Source organism: Chaetodon auriga, chromosome 20 (assembly GCF_051107435.1).
Source record: "Chaetodon auriga isolate fChaAug3 chromosome 20, fChaAug3.hap1, whole genome shotgun sequence".
NCBI classification, from domain to species: domain Eukaryota; kingdom Metazoa; phylum Chordata; class Actinopteri; order Chaetodontiformes; family Chaetodontidae; genus Chaetodon; species Chaetodon auriga.
Window position 1 is genome coordinate 15,075,656 of NC_135093.1, and position 20,762 is coordinate 15,096,417.

Genomic DNA, 20,762 nt, shown 5'->3' on the forward strand with positions numbered 1-20,762 from the left:
TTCCACTTACGGGGCAAGACAAACAGTTTGGGAGCATCCGACTGGGAGCATTGTCAAAGAGCTCTATTTGCCAGTGTTCATTCTCTGCCATGACCAGCGGGCATATCCGAGGGCCTGTCTTCACCATGTCAGCCTAAATGAGCTCCTCGAAGCTCAAGAGGCAAAGGGGTGGGGGGTGGGGGGGGGGGAGAAGGATGGACCAAATGAAAGAGGAGGGAAGAGACAAAGGAAAGAGAAAGAAAGAAAGAGTGTACGCGAGACTTGCGGCGCAGAGAGGCGAACTGCACTGACTGCACAATATGTCTGTATGATGTTCCGGGGATAGTCAGCTGGGTGCATTTGTTAGCCGAGGAAGCATTGTTTGGGGCTCAGAGCAGCTGTCAGGCTACGAGGAAAGCTCACCCAGCAGGACAGGCAGACAGACAGACAGAACGACAGATACACGCCGACACCAAGAACTCTCTAATCCCTCTCCTCCGAGTTGAACAAAGCAATGAAAGATCGGGGACAGGGAGGACGAGATAGTGCGCCAAAGTCGGCTGGATGGGAGGAAAACAAAGTTCCTCTTGTTAGCCCTTTGCTGTTTGTTCGATTGATACAACGCACAGCTGAACCTGTTAATACAGAGCTGCCATATGGTGTTTTCCTTAGCTCAGGCACACTTTTACGCAATAAATACAAGGTGTCGTGATTGACACCATTAAGCGACGAGTTGAGAAAGACAGATCTATTAAAAGCCAGCGGATTAGATCACTCACACGTACTTGTGGAAAACATCTTGGCTTTTGTAGATCTGGAGTAGCGGTGCTAATTCTGGCTCAGATGGAATCTTCAGGACACACACATCCGCACACACAAGGCACACCTCCCATCTGCACCATTACACAGTGGATTTGGCAGCCAATTGTCACATTCAGTGGTCTCTGATATGGAGGCAGATCAGATTCAGCTGGCTTTACCCCCGGAGATGATTCTGTTGATTGGAATAAGTTCTGGGGCTGGAAACACACAACATCTGCTTGCCTCTGCCTGTGCCTCCTGGGTGACAGTGCGCAGAGGGGAACAAACAGTGCCTGGGCGCCCCTTCGTCCCCGTCCTCATCCTATACGGCACCTGTTATGCGAGGCATCTAGATTGCACCGAGTTGCGGCTGACTGCATCGGGAGCGGTCCCGTGGGAAAGCCGACACGTCACACGGGCTTCCTCTGGAGACACATTAATCATCAATCATCCACTAAACACTCATCTGCTCATTGTCATGATTTTCTGTTTTAATTTGGTCTTTTTTTTTTTTTTTGAACAAAGGGTGAAAAGGAGTATGAATTACAGACAGAAAAACACATCTATCTACAGTCACCCTGGTTGAATGGCTCCCACAGGATGATTCTCTGACTGTTATTCTAGCACCTCATTCAAGTGGAAGTTTTGTTTTCGAGTAGAATGTCTCCACAGTTACGGGATGGATTGCAGTGACGTGATGCATTCAGGTCCAGTACTTTGGTTTATGACCATTTATTTATATGACAGTCACCCCAGACTTTTCTCATGCAGCATAATGGGACTACAACTTTTAATGACAAATTAACCCTGAACCTTGAACCAAATGACGCTCCCTTCAGCCTCAGCTGCATACGTCATGCCAGTTAGCAAATGTTAGCATGCTAACACACTAAATTGAGATGGTGACCACTGTAATCGTACTAAAGATCTTTGTAAAGTAGGACCTCAGACATCATGTTAGCATTGTCATTGTGCACATGTTAGCATGCCAACAGTAGCATTTTACTCACAGAGCTGCTAGCATGGCTGTAGACTCTTAGTCTGGTCCAAAGTCACCTCCTCATTCACTCATTCATTACTCATTCAATTATTCAGAATAAAGGCTGTAAAGTTCACACTCTGTATTCGGACACTTGGATAAAATGGCAGGCAGTAGATACAGTGCACTGTGTAGTCAAGAAGGAGGGATTCCTAACACGGCGGTTGTGTGAGTGTGTATTCTCAGCAGCACAGACACTCAACGATCATAGAAATATTAAGAATATTCTCGAAATACTACAGGCAGCAGTGTGTCTCTATGACCCTCTCGCTCTTCTGCAACTTCCCATTGCTACTTGACACTGTGTTCATGAAGGTGACACTACTCTGTAGAGAGTACAGCACAGAACCGAATATTTATCACGTATAGTTTGGAGAATATTATAGATCCGAGATGAAACTGACAGAAGGGCAAAGAGAAAAAGGCACAATTACAGATCCATCTGCTGCTTCAGCACCACCGACAGCGCCGTGGATTCATCGATACACAGCCATATGAAGGATCAGTGAGTCAGGCAGCCTGACTGAGTATTCAGCTTAACCGCCCCTGTGCCCCCTGCACTCTCTGCTGCCAGGGGATGGAGAGGGGGGATGCATTTTGATGATTTTACTAACAAGAGTGGTGGCATCCCTCCTCACCCCGCCTCAAATCACCAGCTGTGCATTATCCTCCTTGTTGTGCTAAAACGGCCAAATCAGCCTCCGGAATGAAACTCTAAGCCTTCCTCCCTCCCTCCTCTCCTGCCCAGGGCGTTCTCTTCTGTACCGGCGAGTGCCTGAAAGCCCCTCTGGACCTGCTGAAAATCTACCTGCACGAGTCCGACCGCGTCTACAGAGACAAGCTGGTGGAGGAGCAGGACTTCCAGCTCTTTGATAAGCTGCAGGTCGACACAGTGAAAAAGTTCTACGAGGTGAGAGTTTTACAAAGTTCAGCAAAGGAAGACAAGAACGAGAGGCTAGAGGATCGGGGAGGAGGGGGAAATCATTAGGCTGCCTGCTCTGTGTCTGGACCTGGACATCAGTGGCCAACACAGCGAAGAGAAAAAGGAATGTTGGGGGGGAGGGGGGGGAGCGGGCGGAGGGCCAGGAGAGGGTCGGAAAGAATATTAATCAGTGTGGTATGGGGGTCTGGCTGTCAGGGTCTGCACTGTCAGCCCGGCAAATTGGAAAACATTTTAATGGTTTTCTGTCCACTGCTCCCCTCACTACCCTCTCTGGCTCTATCGCATGCACACTAGTCATGCCACAATGAAGAACCTGACAAGTATATGTGTACACACACCCACAGAAAGAGAAGGAGAAGAAGAGAGAATAATGCTACCCACTCCAGAATATATTATTCAGAGTTGGCAGTTTTCTGGAAGCTTAGGACAGTTTGCCCCTGTGTCACAGAGCAATATGCCGCATGTTTTCTTGCTATTTTTACATGCAAACAAGCAAGTCTGTGGAGGCCATTACTCTGTCAGTAAGTGCACTTGATACTACGACAATGAAGACTGCACCGGAACATAATGCAGATGCAAATTTCTCCCGACAATTCTTTCATTCATCGCACCTACCGTAGTTTTTAGGGCAGCGTAAGATAGGAGAGAAAACATCCCTAAGAGACACACAGAACCTCTCCAGTGAAATATTCGGGGCCCCCACAGTTGCCAGGGTGAAAATGAACTAGGTCACCCTCTGCGCAGCTGTGATATTCAGCTGTGTCCCTGTCCAGACTGTTTAAGCTTAACACTAATGTTATGCTGACAGGGGTAGTGTGTGGGTCTGTATGTTTACCACTGCAGTATGTGTGTGTGTGTGTGTGTGTGTGTGTATGTGTGTGTGTGCGCGTCCCTCCCCGAGGACGTGGAGGAGACTCTGGAGCAGACCAGGAAGATGAACCTGTACTGCCACTTTGCCCGTGGGCTGGGGGAGGCCAGGTACATGGCTGCAGAGTCCTGGAGCAGCCTCAATAAAACCCTGCTGGAGGTGCTGGACAGCTACAATGAGGTCAACGCCACGCTAAACTTGGTGCTGTTTGAGGACGCCATGGCTCACATGTGAGTGGAAGTTTTGGAACCCTGGGGACTGTGTGGGGGAGTGAAGAAAGTGGGAGAAAAAAAAAAAAAAGGTGTTTTTGTCAGTTCCTTTATTGTCTGTCAAGGAAATCAGCTGGCTTCCCAGGTATTTTAGGATTTGCAGTTCCATTTCACACACTGTCAAAAGCAGACAGGCAAATCTGTAAGAAGTCTTGCAGCATACATCATGGCGGCCTAACACAAATGCAGAGAGCAGGTTATGTTTTCCCTCAGGCTGAAAACAAACTATTAACCCCCAAACATCCAGTTTTTCCCCTTTAATTACCCTCAAATAGTTTTAAAGTTGGAAAAAGACCCTTAATGCATACTGACTGACACTACCATCTATTCTGGACCAGCTCGTTCTCACCTTTCATTGAAACTTTTTGATGTTCAGAATGACCAGTTTTAATGGTGGTCTCACTCTATCGAATGCAAACACTCGAGATTCTGTGTCTTTAAAACGTTTCTCATATTTCAGTCTCAAGGTGTGTCCCCTCACGTCATTCATGCAGATTGATGACTGCTGAACCCTTTGTGTTTTTTCATCCCCCTACACGATGTTACCCAGCAGCGAGTGTATTGACTCCATATGTGGGACTGTGCTGAACCTGTTTGTATTCAGCTCAGCCGGAGTCTGAACTCAGAACTCGCCAGGAAGTCCGGTTCTTTCAGTTATTTGTTCCCAGTCTCTCTCGTTTTTCCTCGTCTCTGTACATTTATAAAGCACTTTCACTGTTTTTTTTTTGTTTGTTTTTTTTTGTCGAATTGAAACATTTTCAACTTGCGCGGATGCGTCTTCATGTCTGTTTGCTTCGCCCACCTCTAAAATTCTCTTTGTGTTCTGTCTGAACACACACTTTGTGTTAGCAGGTGACAAACACATCAATGAGCCACACCCTTGCACTGGGTGACATGTGTCTCATTGATCATGAACACGGGCACTGGAGTTTATTTTTAGCCAATCCCTCGTATATCGTCCACAAGCGAGTAAAATATCATTTACCGTGTGAGCGCTGAAAGAAACTGAAGCGCGAGGGGAGATAGCCTTCATTTGAAAAGCAAGAGAAGACAGTTGAACTGCAAAAGGCTGAAGTTTTGAAGTGCTGGAGAAAGGCACTGCCGAAGTCGTTGGCAGCAGCTGAAATGAAAAAAGTGTGTTGGTGTATTCATTTTGTCAACAAGCTGAAATTAAAATGAAGTCAATTCATTTTAAACATGGACACAATGAACATTCATCTTGTTTTACTGAAGGCATTAAGATTCTCTGGAGCACAGTACAATTTAGTCTAATGTTTCATTCTGTGCCGGTGCATCTGAATAAAACAGAGTGATGGGCAGTAGAAAGGCACAGAGAGGAGACAGAAACTGTGTTTGTTTGTCTTCTGCTGTTTGTCTTATGAGTCAGAGATTGTCTTTATCCGGCTTGCCTCCCCCTACCTTTTATCTCACCCTTCCACTGATTCCTCCTTCACACCTTTCCCTCCCCCGACCGTCTGCACCTCCACATGTAGCTGCCGTATAAACCGAATCCTGGAGTCTCCACGGGGCAATGCGCTGCTGGTCGGAGTGGGTGGCAGCGGCAAGCAGAGTCTGACCCGATTGGCTGCCTTCATCTCCAATCTGGAGGTTTTCCAGATCACCTTGAGGAAAGGCTACAGCATCGCCGACCTGAAGGTTCGAGCCGGCGAAGACGCATCACACTGCAAAAAAAAAAAACACTCATTTGAACAACTCAATTAGCCTCATATTAAGTATCATGAAGCTTCTTGCTGCCAGGTTTAGATTTAAACATGGAGGCGTATCTGAGTGAAATGTAGCCTAATCCTCACAATATGAAAACACAGTGCAGGTAATCCACACAGTATCCTCACAGGTGATTCAAGTCCCATCATGTATCACTGTAAAAATAACAAATCTTTAGCCCTCTCACAGCCCAATCTCATTATGTGTGTCACTCTCCCACTCCATCTCCTTCCCTCTCCCTGTCACCCAGACTGACCTGGCATCCCTCTACATCAAAGCTGGCGTGAAGAATATTGGCACCGTGTTCCTAATGACTGACGCCCAAGTGGCAGACGAGAAGTTCCTCGTTCTGGTCAACGATCTGTTGGCATCGGGTAACAGCCGGCTTCGCTAATTACCGCGTGTCATGTTTTGAGAGAGAGAGAAATGCTTTCGCTTCGCCGCGGCAACAAATCACCGCGCTGCCATCTCTGCCGCGTTACTCATCAGCTACAACATATCACTGTGAAGAAGTGCCAGCGTGGCTGAGCTTCACGTCAGTGTTTGAAGGTTGCAACACATAGCCTCATAAGACATCAATCTAAAATTATATTATATATATATCTGTTATTCATATCTGCAATTCTTTTGGGAGTTGACTGCTGTTTGAACCAACAGGCAACCTTTCAGAATATTATAGGCCAGATAAAGAATGGGGCATTTTACTACTATAATTTATAATTATAAAGCAAAAAGTAGCGACAGTGAACAGACTGGACAACAAAGAGAAGCTAAATGCCAGTTCAGGCTGGTTATCAGGCTGCAGTTAACGTTCAGGGTTTGTTCTGCGCTCTAATATCACATCAGAACAGGTGTTGAGCCAATCAGAGGGCCATTTGTGCCGAGCAGGGAGGGGCATCAGGGCAACAATTAAGCAATGTGAGTTAAAGGTTTTGAAGAAACAGCACATCTCGTCTGAGATCAGGATGGTAACTGTCAGACGCTGTGTATATGCAGACGTACAGTGCGCGTTGCTCTGCTCGTCTTCGCTCCTGTGAGACTTTGACTTACAGCAGATCTCTGCATTAGCATAAGCCCTCTGTGTGAACTCCTCCTGCCACCACCTCCATTAACACACCTAGATTTGATATAAGAGTCTCAGTGTCGGCTCAGATCCTTACAAGATAAGAAAGTTCAAGAGAGTTTTCGCACAAGTTGAGCTCCATAACAGAAAGCAAAAATCACAGTGACTGGTGGTCTTCCCAGTGTTAATGTGGGTCATTTTATGCATTCAAGGAGAGATTCCTGACCTGTTCCCGGACGACGAGGTGGAGAGCATCATTGGCAGCGTGAGGCCGGAGGTCCGCGGCTCGGGATTGATGGATACAAGGGAAAACTGCTGGAAGTTCTTCATCGACCGGGTCCGCAGACAGCTCAAGGTGAAGCAGTCAGATAGTCAGACAAGTGCAGGACAAAGAGCCGTTTGTGTTCTTTATTACTCTGCATTTCACTGCTAATCATCCAGAACAAGTTGTTCTCGGTGGTTCTCCTTCGGGGGTAAGTTCCCCATTAATCTCTCTCGTAGAACTGCGTCAGTATTTGATCTCCACCCTCTCTTAATATAGCAATAGCATGCCGTCTCACACTCTAATTTACCATTCCAGAATACAAAACCCGCACTTGGATAAACATCTGGCTTTACGACGAAGCCTCTCCCCAGACAATTTGCTTTCCTGACATTTTCAGATGAACTTGAACGCGTTCGGAGGCAGTGGACGTCGTTATAAATCACCGGCATGAGCAGAAAAGCCGCCGTTTAGCTGCAGATAATTTCACCAACATGTAGCTGCTTTGTTCCCCCTGGGGAGAGAGGGATTCCAGGGGGTTGCTTATCCTGTCATTATTACAGTGTGCACCACCACCACCGCCACCCACATCCTCCACCCCCGCCTCGCTCCCAGCTCAAGCTTCCCCGGGTTGGAGAATGAATAAATGTGGAAGGCAGTCCCATGGGCACGGGCTTGTAAAGAGTGGATGTCTAACCATTTGGCTCTCTGTCTCTCAAACTGTCTGTCTGGGTGGATGGAATGGGCGCTTTCCCAAAAATGTTGGCAATCTGATTCAGAGTGTTTTGCGTGGAATCTGCTGAGTGTGTGTGTCTGTGTGTAACCCCCATGAGTGAGTTGCAAGATGACTACATGGGAGGAAACATTCAAAATCTCGCACACAAACTTATGTTTATTTGTGGACTTTGCTTTTTCCTTGTGAAATGCTGCATACTTTTACCTCGCCAGGCCTCTAATGAAGCAGTCTGAGAAGGGAAAATCGCTTTTTGAATGAGCTCCCTGGCATGCCTCAGGACAACAGGACCAAATACAGTTACAGTGACACAGACTACAGATCCAGAGCTGATCTTTACAAGTAACTCTTCTGTGTGTGTGTGTGTGTGTGTGTGTGTGTGTGTGTGTGTGTGTCAGTACAAGCTAGCTATGTTCCCCAATAACATACCTGCTTTAAACCCTCTGGTTCCTAAACAGTGCATTTACACTTTACACTGCAAAACTTTGAAAAAGTCTGTACACACCTCAATATTTCACTTTCAGCACCTGATCAAGGTTGAACAGACAGAGACCTGGTAAATTATGAAGTACTCTCGCTTACCTTCACTCTTAAAAACTTGCAGCAGTGTCGTACAAAATGCCAACGGCAGCGTAAACATAGCTACTCATTTGAGAAGGCGCTGACGGTAGAGTTACCAGCAGGATTAATCAGTCCTGGGCAAGTAAAGATAGTGTTAGCGGCTAACTATGCTTCCAGAGTACACTGCCCAAATCTCCTCCCAGCTGAAGGCGACAAATGAAGCATGAGCTGCAGAGCTGTATTATTTCCAGTAACATGAACCTACATAACGCTGTAGAAGTGATCACACTTAGATGCATTTTCTTCAGCGACTGTCCAAAAGTGCAAAGGAAATGGAACAGGCCCGCAGCTCAGGCCCCCCGGAAGGATAATTCAGCCCTGCTTGCAACCTCTGACTAGATGTCCCATGTAGTTATGGCTTCATGTAAATGAGCGTAAAATGAGTGCTGTAAACTTACGACACTTTAAAGAAATAAATGTCGGGTTCGTCGGATGAGAGCAGTGTGTTCAGCAGAGGGAATGTGAAATATGCATGCAGCTTTAGTTAGTTATCATCAGCAGTGTCAGGGTGTGCCTTCTCCATGTTTGTTTCTTCAGTCTTATGGTCTCGAGCATCTGGCTGAGCTTCTCGACAAGCCAGCTGTTCGTCTCCAACAGCGAAAATCAGTGTGACATAGCCCACAGCTCCACACACTCTTTTAATTCACATGCTTGCTGGAGGCTTTATTTGCTTAATGATGTAGCTGCAAATAATTCATTCACAGTTTTCCATTCCCCCTCTTGACCATGAAGAAGTGCTAATCAGAGCAGGAATTCCCTGCCTCTCCGTCCTCAGGCACACTGCGACTTGAGCCGTACTCACAGAGACAAAGAAAATGACTATGATCTCGCCGCTGTATCAGACTTCACACTCAAACCTCGCTGCGTTTGTGTACTCCAGGTGGCTCTGTGCTTCTCTCCGGTGGGCAGTAAGCTGAGGGTCCGCAGCAGGAAGTTCCCTGCGGTGGTGAACTGCACGGCGATCGACTGGTTCCACGAGTGGCCACAGGAGGCGCTGGAGTCGGTCAGCCTCCGCTTCCTCCAGGAGGTGGAGAATATTGAAGTAAGAACAGCTCATACTTTAATATACACACAGGGACGACGCCACCCGCAAAAATGATGTCCAAGCTCTGAAAATATAATTTAAAATGTCAGGCACCGTGACACAACAAATGTGATATTAATTTCAAGAGTAGACCGGAGGCCCCGAAAATTAAATTCAGAGCCTGAGCCGCAGGAAATATTGCTTTCCAGCCACATCTGCACAGTCACCGTCTTTAATGTGGAGTAACCAGTTCTGTGATTTTCAATTCTCGCAGCCCCGAGTGAAGGAGTCAGTCAGCAAATTCATGGCAAGCGTCCACATGAGCGTCAATCGGACGTCCAAGGAGTACCTGGCCAACGAGCGGCGCTACAATTACACCACGCCCAAGTCTTTCCTGGAGCAGATCAAGCTGTATCGCAGTCTGCTGGGCCAGAGGAGCAAAGACCTCACCACCAAGATGGAGCGGCTGGAGAACGGCCTGCAGAAGCTCAACAGCACCTCTGCTCAGGTACGGCTCACAAGCACCCAATTTAAAACTTGTAATGATGTGTTTTTGCCCCAGGTCACATACGGATTAGTCTCACTCCCCAAAACAGTATCGTACACAGCATTTACAACACCAAATTCTCATGGCCTCTGCAGGTTGAAGAGCTGAGCTTCTTGTCCAGGTTGACTTAAAAGTTGATCTTAAAAGTTCATTCTTGAAGTTGGAAATAGCAGTTAACAAAATAATCTGACCACAAGGTCAGTTTAGTAGCTGTTCTGGTTACATATATTCCAAATTTTTGAAATCTTATCACAATTTTTAAACCAACGTGAATTCAAAGTTCTTAAAATATACCACTGAAAGTACACAGAAATTAGCCACCGTCATTAGCTACCTTTGCTAATTGCATAGGAATGTACTTGCACGTGTGAAGCTGTCGGTTTCTTTCTGTTTCGTCTGTGTGCTTGCTGGAGAAGCAGCTGCCAGAATCTGTTTCCTGAATCTCTCCTACGGAGGTGGAGATTGTAAAGTTAGAATGATTCATTGTCAGAGTGACCATGACAATGGAAATGAGACACAAGTTGAAAAATGCCCACACTTCCCTTTAATTCAGTCATACCCTGGTTCCTTCTCGACCGTTTGGGACCTTGAGTACTGCTGGTTTCCGACCATACCAGGTAATGAATGCCCTTCACCTTCCTGCTCAGGTGTAAACTGATTGCCATTAGTTGGCTAGAATGAGAGGCAAAGGCAGTGACTGCAGGTGAGTGTCACTGTAGGTGTTGACATCATGTTTTGGAATGAAGAAATTCTGTATATTAAGTAGATATTAGGTGTTTCTACATCTTCATGTATTGAATATATTAAATGCTCGCCTGGACTGTTGTTGGACTCGTGTTGCTCCCTCAGCTGCTCACTGGAGCTGTAGCCGAGCTTCACATTGTGCAGAATCATGCAGTCAGGATGCTGATGAAGACCAAGTGTTCCCACACCACCTTTATCTTACCTTCTTTGCACGAGTGGTCAGTTTCTGTAACAATCCATTTTAAAAAAAAGTTTACAGATTACACACAAAGGTTCACATGACCAGTGGGCGGATTTCATTAATGAACCAGTGCATTTAACTCTATACTGTCCCTCTCTGTCCTCACCGAGTGAAAGATAGCTTGTTGTTTCCTTAATACCATCATGTCATGTTACCACCAGACTGCATGTTACTATTTTTACAGCCTCTTTTATCTGTTCGTGTCTATCCTTGGGCTTTGTATAATTACACTTTGCTGTTCTCATCATTTTTTTCTCTCATTTTTCTTATTTCTGTGTCTAAATATTGTTCTTTCCTTTAACATTTACACTTTTGTTCTTATGCTATCTTTTTATTACAGTTTATTTCCCTTTCTCTGGAAAGCACCGTCATTATTGCTTGTATTAGTAGCAGTAATATTAGTTGTAGTGGTAATAATAATAATACTAGTAGTCATATCGTTAGTAATACAGGTTGTAGAAGTAGTTGTAGTAATGCTATAATGGTAGTAGTCATGTCAACGGTATAAGTACTTTAAATAATAATAATACTTAAAGTACTAGTTGTGGCATCAGTTATATAATTGTAGTAATAGTGGTAGCAGTAGTAAAGTTAGTGATAGTAATAACAGTAGTAGAAGTAAGAGAAGTAGTAGAAATGTAGTAGTATTAGTACTGGTAAGTGGTGTACTTTCATACTTGCCACCATGTCAAAACTATATTTATGCCATAGTTAGCCCCACTTAGCTACATGCAGAGCAGAGGGATACCTGCTGGACTTTTTGTCCTTTCTTTGTTTCGTCTTCCGAAATTTGTGCATTTGGCTCATTTGATGTTTCCATTTTTAATATCGACACCTGGATCCATTTGTCCAAATGTTTGCCATCTCCACACCTTTGCAGAAGAGAGCTGCATGAATTATGCAACACAAGGTCTGTGTGTGAAGGAGCTCTAATTATAGTGGGTCTGCTCCGCCGTAGAAGTGAATGTAAAACCAGACACACATATACATAATTTCAGCCGTACATACCGTGCATCGCCACGTTTTTGCATAAACATGCCCACACACACCCACCCGCACAAAAATCACACACATGCATAAACACGCTTTTCACATAAGTGACATCAATGTGCTGAAAGCCCCAGAGCTTTTGTTCCCCGTCACCCATTTACTGCAGAAATGAGCCAACATACACATACACGTACATATAAGGGCTGTATGGTAATCGAGGATCCTTTTAATTAGAGAGCACACCCTTTACAGCAGCAAGAAACCATTAATGCATTCTGTGTTTGTTAGTGCATCCGCAGTGATGGCCGCGCTGCTGAAAGTGCTGTTATTTAACATTCTGTGCAAGAGAATCCGCGGCTCACCAGGGGCTGCTGTGGTCATGATAAACAAGGAGGGTTCAAGCAAAAGATCTCTGTGTGTGTGTGTGTGTGTGTGTGTGTGTGTGTGTGTGTGTGTGTGTGTGTGTGTGTCTGTGTGTGTGTGTGTGTCTGTGTGTGTGTGGGTGGGTGGGTGGGTGTTGTGGACGTGTATTACTCATGTTGTGGGGACATAAAGCTGTTAACACATTGTGGGGACAAAACACAAGTCCCAATAATTTAAATCATTAAATTTTACAATGAAGATTGTAAAGGTAAAGTTAGGGTAAGGGTTAGTCTTAAATTGAGGTTAGGCTTAGTTTAAGTTTAAGGTTAAGTTTAAGTTTAAGGTTAAGGTTAAGGTTAAGGTTAGGGGGTGAGTACTGCTTATGATTAGGATAAGTCTCCAGGAAATGAATGTAAATTTGTTTAATGTTCCCAGAAGGGAAGGAAACACAACTGTCTGTTTGTGTGTGTGTGTGAGAGTACGAGTACTTCAAGTAATAATAGTAGTAGCAGTAGTAGTAGCCATAGTTGTAGTAGGAGGGAGAGCAGAAACACTGGTACTACTAGTAATTATACACAAGGAGGGTTAAAGCAAAGGATACAAGTACAGATAGTGATCGTAACACCAGGAGTAACAGTAGTAGTAACAGTAGTAGGAATTGGAGAGGTAGAGGGACAAATAGTAATCGTAGTCCTAATATCAGTAGCAGCTTTTTTAATAGTATTAGTAATAACAGTGGTACCAGTAATACCACATGTAGCACTGGTAGTAATAGTTACTAATAGGAGTAATAGCAGTGGTATCTGTAATAGTAGAGTTGATCACAGCGGCAGTGAGCAGCTCCTGCTGTAGTTAGCTGTGAGTGCTGTTGACCGTGATGCTTCCAGGCTGCGTCCTGACAGCTCTTTGCTCTGGGAAACAGAAAAACGTTGGGTTGTTTCACGAAGCCAGTTGGGAACAGAGACGTGTTTCCCTGCCAGGATTTCCGTCCGATCGAGAAGCCGCTCAGATGTATTGACTATCCATGTCTCCCACCAATTAGTTTGTCATTCTTCTCCCTCTCCCCCACCCTCCCCATCCCGTCCCCCCCCACACACACACACACCTATTCATCATGTTGATGGCTCACTTGGTGCTCCTCTAATGGTCGACCAAATCTTTTACGCGGAATCGTCGCAACCCGGAAGGGCCGTCTTCCCTCCAGCCTGATTCGCTGTTTGTTAATTAGCTGAAAGACAAGCATGAAAAACAGTCTGTTTTTATTTCCCCAGTGCAACATTTTGATGGAGTCAGACCGTAATGCAGAACCCTATTTGTCGGGGAGTTATGAGGAGTTTGTAACAGCTTTAATTTCTCTTTACGACCGTCCTTGGTCTGTGCATTTGTGTGTGTATGTGTTTGTGTGTGTGTGCTGATAGCAGCTCTTGATCCTAAAGCTTTTATTTTTCTCCAGATATGCATGCCATTCATCTTTTTCCACCCCCGTTATCTGCTCGGACAGAATAAGATTTTTTTTTCTAGTAATGGATTAAAGGTCACATGCATGGTCCATGGCACAATCCCTCAGAGCACAAAATGTTATCCGCAAAGGTTTAGGCCCTTTGTGAAGCGCATTTTGCCCGACTTTCCTCAGCCACGGAATCCGTTTCATCGCTTTGAAGACTGGAGGAGATGTTTAGGTTTCAATTAAATTGCCACCGAGCTTGATCAGCGATTGTATTACTAATAAGATCCAATGAGGATGCAGACAACAAAAACAAATGATCAGTCCTTCAAAACCACCTGAGAGATTCAATTAGATGATAGCGATAGATTCATTAGCGCTCATGATATACGCACTGATTGCTACTTTACCGTTTAATGAGACAAAAGTAGATTATTGTCAGCAGCCCACCCCTGTACTCTATTGACGACTCCCCTCATATTAATGCATGCGTTCTCGTCTTCCTCACATCTCATGCAGACTGTACAAGCTTCGTCACTCACCTGTGTGAGTGCTTATCGTAGCTTAGCATAAAAAGCAGTGAAGATCTATACGCTATCACTTTTGCTTCCGGTCTTAATTATGCACTAAGCTAATGGCCTCACAGAGTTGTACCTAATACACAAACATGAGAGTAGTATCGATCGTCTTATCTTTCTCTCATAAAGAAAGCCTGTATATGTATGTGTATATGTATATACATATACACATACATGTATATATATACACATATTTCCCTCTGAAATGTAGAAAAGGCAAAAGTAAAATAGAAGTGCTTTTGTTCTGTTACTTAAGTAAAGTACTTGAGTAAACGTGCTTCCCACTACTGCTGTTTGTTTGCAAGAGAACTCCGTGTGTCGTCTTAAAGGTTGAGGGAAGTGTAGACTGATAAGCCTACATACAGTAGATATACAGCGTGTGGGATTCAACTTTTTGGAGACTGTTTGGTTCTGGTGTTGTGATTATGATCTACAGTTCATTCATCCAGAGCTCCAGCCTTGGCTTTGGTATCAGCCGGTCACATCACCCTGACCTGCTGGTCTCCCTGTCTTATCCTCTAATAGGTAGACGACCTCAAGGCCAAGCTGGCTGCACAAGAAGTGGAACTCAAGCAGAAGAACGAGGACGCTGACAAGCTGATCCAGGCAAGAACGTGTTGGATGTGAACAGGCATTAGCATTTGTTAAATACTGTTTTTTTCTCACGTTCAGTTTCTCTCGGGGTATGTCACCATGCAGATACTTTTGGTTTTATTTGCTCAGATATCTGTCTCCTGCAGTGCCTCCGGTGCAATGGGGATGAATGGAATTTGAAAGAAAAGACATTTAAAAAGTTCAGCAGCGGCTCGTCCTTCCAGGAACAGTGCCCTCTTTGCTCTGGATAATGCACAGATAGATTCCCGCCTGGTGCCGCCTGCAGAAACTGCTCACTGCAGCGTGAGAAACTCAGAGAAGGCTGGACTTAAACCTCTGATCTTTCTTCATCTGCTGTTACTTTCTGTTATAGATTGATCTCAGATAGGTCAGAGGGGTGAACACCAGCATTCTGTACAATATTTTTCTGCCTATTTCCTGCATGTCGAACTTTTCATGCTGCCGCTTGGGGTTCGTTAGCTTTTTAAGTAGATTTTTAGTCGCTTGACTTAAACAAAGGTTATTTTTTTTCATTGTATCCCTGCTGTGAAAACTCACTGGCTGAACCTGCAGCATTAACACAGCAATTAATCCTGTATGCTGTCCCCAGGTGGTTGGGATAGAAACTGAGAAGGTGTCCAAGGAGAAGGCAGTCGCAGATGAGGAAGAGCAAAAGGTGGCGGCCATTGCTGTGGTGGTCAGCGGCAAACAGAGAGACTGCGAGGAGGACTTAGCCAAAGCCGAACCGGCTCTCCTTGCTGCTCAGGATGCCCTTAACACCCTCAATAAGGTCAGCTACTCTCTTACACCTTGCTGTGTCTTATTGATTTGCTCCATCAAACTCTCCTTAGTTTTCGTCTTTTCTAAGAAGGGTTGTGTTCTTTTCTCTATGTTTGATTTAGTTTTCCCAGCTTCAGTGGAATAAGTTATGTCCACACGGGCCTTGAACTGTATAAAAGATTATTGAATCACAGGATTTAGTCGGGTCTTTGCTAAAATAATGTTTTCTCTATGTTCTGCCGGTATTTTCTCTTCATCCTCACATCCCGTGTAGGTTTATGAGCAGCCTTGGGGATTTTCAAAAACACCCTCTGTGTTTAAAAGGTGCGCTCTGTTCAAACAAGCAGAACCGACAGTTCAATCACTGCTTAGAGCTCTCTAAAGATGCCCTAATTAGTATTCTCTGTTGTCTTCTCAAAGTCAGCACAGGTTCTTCTGCCTTTATTCTAATCCTTTCCTTTTTCTCTCTCTTTTCCCCTCAGCAGACCACAGAGATATGCAGTTGTTCAAACTCAATTAAATCATAGCTTTCATTTCCTGTCCATTACTCCCTTTATCTCGCCTACTTCAGAACAACCTGACAGAGTTGAAGTCGTTCGGCTCCCCGGTGGCGGCGGTGACCAACGTCACAGCTGCGGTCATGGTCCTGTCAGCACCCGGCGGCAAAGTCCCAAAGGATCGCAGCTGGAAGGCCACAAAGGTGATGATGGCCAAAGTGGACGCGTTCCTGGACTCTCTGATCAACTTCAACAAGGAGAACATCCCAGAGGCTTGCCTGAAAGCTATTCAGCCTTACCTGCAGGTGAGCGTTTCCATTAGACCTTACTCATTAAAATCAGCGCTAACGGCGCACTGTGTGCAATATCTGCCGCTTGGCGAGACCAACTAATAAGTCATAAATTTAGCAGTGGTGTGACTACAATGACAGAGGCACATTATGGCTGCCGAGTGTCCAAATGACAGCCAGAGAAAATCAACCAGTTAATTAAGCGTTACAAATTGAACAGCCGCCCCGATTATGAAGTTCAGTGGAGCAGATACTAGGTAAGCCAGTGCAGCAAAACCAAAATTCACTCTAAATCCAGTATGTACATCACACAGAATCTGTTCTCAGACTATTGATGGAACAATTTTCTATGTCTCAAAAAAAGACACTCCCACAAATCTAACTCATAATGGGACTTTTATAATTGGGGTTAAAGTTTTGAGGACAGTCAACCTGCTAACTGAGCAACAGGCCTTTTGGGGAAAATGAGTTTACCCAAAAATCATTGACTGTGCAACTTTTAAAAGAATATATAACACAATCCTTCTTGAAATCATTAGCATCATCAGAGCCATGTATAGAGGCTAATGCTAGCAAACTTTAGATGGATATTGCAGACATTTACTGTCTTCATGACTCTTGTGCCACACGTTTTAATGTTTACCATTTTTAGCATTTGGACCTTGTAGACTCAGTGACCGGCTGCACAGGGGACATGCAGCATCTTTTAGTCAGATGTCAACTTTCTTTTACATTTCTATAATTAATTAACTATTCTAAATTAAATTCATCTACAAGTTCCATTTGAAAATCCTGTTTTTTAGGTCACTTACACAGTGTAATGTGTCAACTCCACTGGAGTTATAAGTTAAGATGGCACTTACTGCTACTTTATTAAGCTAGCAATAGGGCGCTGAGACTGGTTTAGCTAGTGTTTTTTACAGGAAAAAACAGGAAGCTGATGAATTTTTAAGACTAGCTGGAACTGCTGCACCAGCTAGCGTTATGTTAATGTAGCTCTTTAGCTTCAGCTAGTTGTTCCAATGAATGAGGGGTAGTATTATTATGTTTTGGCTTTATAGGACAGTTGAGCAATGCTTTTTCAGTCACGTCATGGCACATTTGATCAGTCTTTTGTTCTTCATTCATACATTTGTTCATCTTCTCCAGGATCCGGAGTTCCAGCCAGATCTGGTGGCCTCCAAGTCGAACGCGGCGGCGGGCCTGTGCTCCTGGGTTTTAAACATCGTCAAGTTCTACGAGGTTTACTGTGAGGTGGAGCCCAAGCGTCAAGCTCTGAGCAAGGCCAACGCAGAGCTGGCTGCCGCACAGGAGAAGCTCGCCACCATCAAGAGCAAGATCAATGTAAGCCGCCGCATTGGACCGACTATACAGGAAATGAAAAGTTTATTTGCTGTATGCCAAATGCTGTTTTTGTTTCATCAGAAAGCAATTTTAATATCTCAAATCCAGAGGATACATTCCATGAAATTGCATTACCATTTTATTAAAGAAAGGGCTTGCCTTTCTTTCAAGTCCTGATCTTGTTTTCATTTGTTTGACACAAAAACACACCGACACAAACACTAAACAGCGTCTTAGGACGTCGTTGGTAGGCTGACTTCTGCACTAAGCCCAACGTGGGCTGAGAGATGACTTGTGAAAGCCAGAAATCTCTGTACCTAGCTCTAAAAGATGTCTCAGACATCGGTGTGGATCAACTACTCTATCAAACCCAGAAGATATGCAGCATAATATGAAGTTGATGCAATAAAAATAAAATAAAAATGATAACCAGAGGCTATAAGTTGAAGCAAAAATTCAGGATATGAATTATTTTATCAAGACTTGAGTGACAGTTGACACATGAGCTCTGCCAGTAATGATATACCACCAGCGCTTCATCAATACAAAGCTGGTGTAAGTGCTATTAAAAGCTTTTACTGTTCATTAATCTCAAACCAAATCCATCACCCTAAAAACCCTATTGATAAAAGCAGCTGTAAATAATTGTTTCTCAGTGGCATTTGACATTCAGCACATCAGAGCGCCAGAGAGCCCCAGCAGAGCACGGTGCTCGGGACGCCGCGGCGGCGGCTGCTGCTTACATCAAACCCTGCAGAGTGCAGAGTGACGACTCTTAATAAGATCCAGCATGACTTCTCGCTGTCATTTTTCAGCCCTCAGTCAGATCGCTTGAGCGGAGAGTGGGTTCGGAGCCAAGGGGAATTAGCAATCCTCAAACTAATCTACTGAACCTGTGTGCCTCTCCACCGATTAATCCTGTTTGTCCTTGTGCTAATTGCTTCCATATGCCAAATAAATCCATAGCGGAGGGAATGATAAGTTTTACCCAACTTCTCACACACTCCCAAGTTTCTTTCACAGAGACTTTAGCTATCTTTGTTCTTTGTCTTTGAAGATTCCTCATGACCACGCTGTATTTTAACAAGTGCCAATTTTTCTCTGTTTCTGTGTGCGTGTGTGTGTGTGTCTGTGGGTGTGCGTGGCCTATCAGCACCTTAATGAGAACCTGGCCAAGCTGACAGCCAAGTTTGAGAAAGCCACTGCAGACAAGCTCAAGTGCCAACAGGAGGCAGAATCAACCGCGCGCACCATTTCCCTAGCCAATCGTCTGGTGAGGAGGGCAACAGCGGGGTCACGCAGAGCATCGGCTGCCCACTAACACACACAAACACACTGCCTCTCCCATCTGTCCCATTTTCTCCTTCCCCCAGACAGACGCACATGTGTACAAACTTGTATTTATACACCTTAAGTATAGAACCACAAACTGTTTTTGCTGTTAGTTTTACTCTTAGATGCACATACATGTAAACCAGTATTAATTCATTATTTGGATATAAAAGGATAATATATTCTGATTGGATGAAAACACAATCTGAATTTTTAAAGTCATATTTGTCCCCATTTGTGACAAAATTTGCCACAAACATCACGCAGCTTCTTCTCAGAGTCGTAACTCTTCAAAAATCTTCAAAACTTTGCTTAGAAATCACAGAAAAACTTCACAGCCTGGCTCACAGTCAGCAGATTCAGACTTTTTCCTCAGCGCCGGAGTAATCCAGGTGGTTGTTGTCCGTACAGTACAAACAGCGCCCAAAGCAGCATGACTTATTCATGATGATGTGTCAAAATGTAAACAAATACAGGGAGGTGTGCATAATTTTAACTTCAATATGCAGACAGTGGACGTAGTTTATGGAACTGGCAGGGAGCTAGCGGGCCGGTGTGTAGCCTGCACAGAGGCTGGAACTGGCAGAAAAACGTGGCAGGTCCAGTGTAGCGTTAGGGAGTTCCCAGGAGGTGGTGGAGGTGGCCCCGGCACCACGCGCTGGGTCAGGGCGATGGTTCGTTGATGGACCTGTGCAGCCAACTTATCCAGCGCCACCTCCTGAGCTACTGCTGATGTCTGGCTGCAGCAGCTGCGGATGCAGGATCAGGGCTTCATGGCGCTGGAGGACTCCCTCAATCCACTCAAAGTGATCCCACGATGAGGTGGAAATAGCTGGGTCCATGACTGGCCAGATTTTACTGTAACAGGGGAGTTTAGGACCCAAACGCAGCGCCACCACAACATAGCTTGTTATAGCTTGTACCAACTTTAATCTCAGACTTCTCAGTAACAGATAAGCAGGTATAAAGGCTAGCTTGGATGTAAAGTCTCTATAGTTGGACTCTGAGTCTCTTGAAGTGTTTGGTGAATGAAACACCAAACAGTAACAGGCAGGGAAAGCTCTTAGTCAGTGACAGAAGACTGATGTATTTACAGGGAACAGGCGAACAGGCGTGGTCAAAGGCAGGTTCAGCAACAAGAGATCAGTCCAAAGGTAAATGCTGGAGAGTCTTGCATGAGAGCAAAGAACAGTCTGGGTCCAAGTGAGTGTGGGAGAGCGGCTTAAATACTGGAATCAGGTGAGCGGGCAGGTGGGCGTGGCTGGAAAGGAGAGTGACAGTTGAAAAAGAAATAAAAAGAGATATTTTGTTTGACAAAAACAGATGCAGAGAGTAGCTTTTGTATTAGCACAAACCTGTATTTATACACATGTATACCCAAAAACTCTCTCTCTGCTTGTTAGTGTGTCTGTGCACAATTCATATGTTTACACACATACACACGCATATACGTGAATCCCCACCATCATCTGCCGATGCGTAAATCTCCTGCTGACAGCAGCACAACGAAAAGATGAGTGTTGACACTGTTAGTATGATAATCTAAATTATTCACAGGAAGTTTTCAAAAGGCCTGACAGGGGCAACAAAAGGACGAGAGGCAGCGCTCAACTGCTCGTCACTCACAAATATCAATGCAAATGCAGTCAACCTGCCGAAGCGCTCGGTGTTTCCGAGGTGTATGCTGAGAA

General features: G+C 44.8%; 1 protein-coding gene across 1 annotated transcript in view; it reads left to right on the plus strand.

The window, feature by feature from the left end:
• The window catches only part of dnah9 (dynein, axonemal, heavy chain 9), a 113,876-nt gene that overhangs the window by 54,436 nt on the left and 38,678 nt on the right, over positions 1 to 20,762 (plus strand). Inside the window, exons 48-59 of the mRNA XM_076759636.1 lie at positions 2,568 to 2,729; positions 3,664 to 3,860; positions 5,393 to 5,555; positions 5,875 to 5,998; positions 6,900 to 7,042; positions 9,184 to 9,345; positions 9,602 to 9,835; positions 14,760 to 14,840; positions 15,439 to 15,618; positions 16,180 to 16,410; positions 17,545 to 17,739; positions 18,893 to 19,012. Coding sequence (XP_076615751.1) covers positions 2,568 to 2,729; positions 3,664 to 3,860; positions 5,393 to 5,555; positions 5,875 to 5,998; positions 6,900 to 7,042; positions 9,184 to 9,345; positions 9,602 to 9,835; positions 14,760 to 14,840; positions 15,439 to 15,618; positions 16,180 to 16,410; positions 17,545 to 17,739; positions 18,893 to 19,012 — 1,992 coding nt within the window. The remainder of the gene's footprint in view (positions 1 to 2,567; positions 2,730 to 3,663; positions 3,861 to 5,392; positions 5,556 to 5,874; positions 5,999 to 6,899; positions 7,043 to 9,183; positions 9,346 to 9,601; positions 9,836 to 14,759; positions 14,841 to 15,438; positions 15,619 to 16,179; positions 16,411 to 17,544; positions 17,740 to 18,892; positions 19,013 to 20,762) is intronic.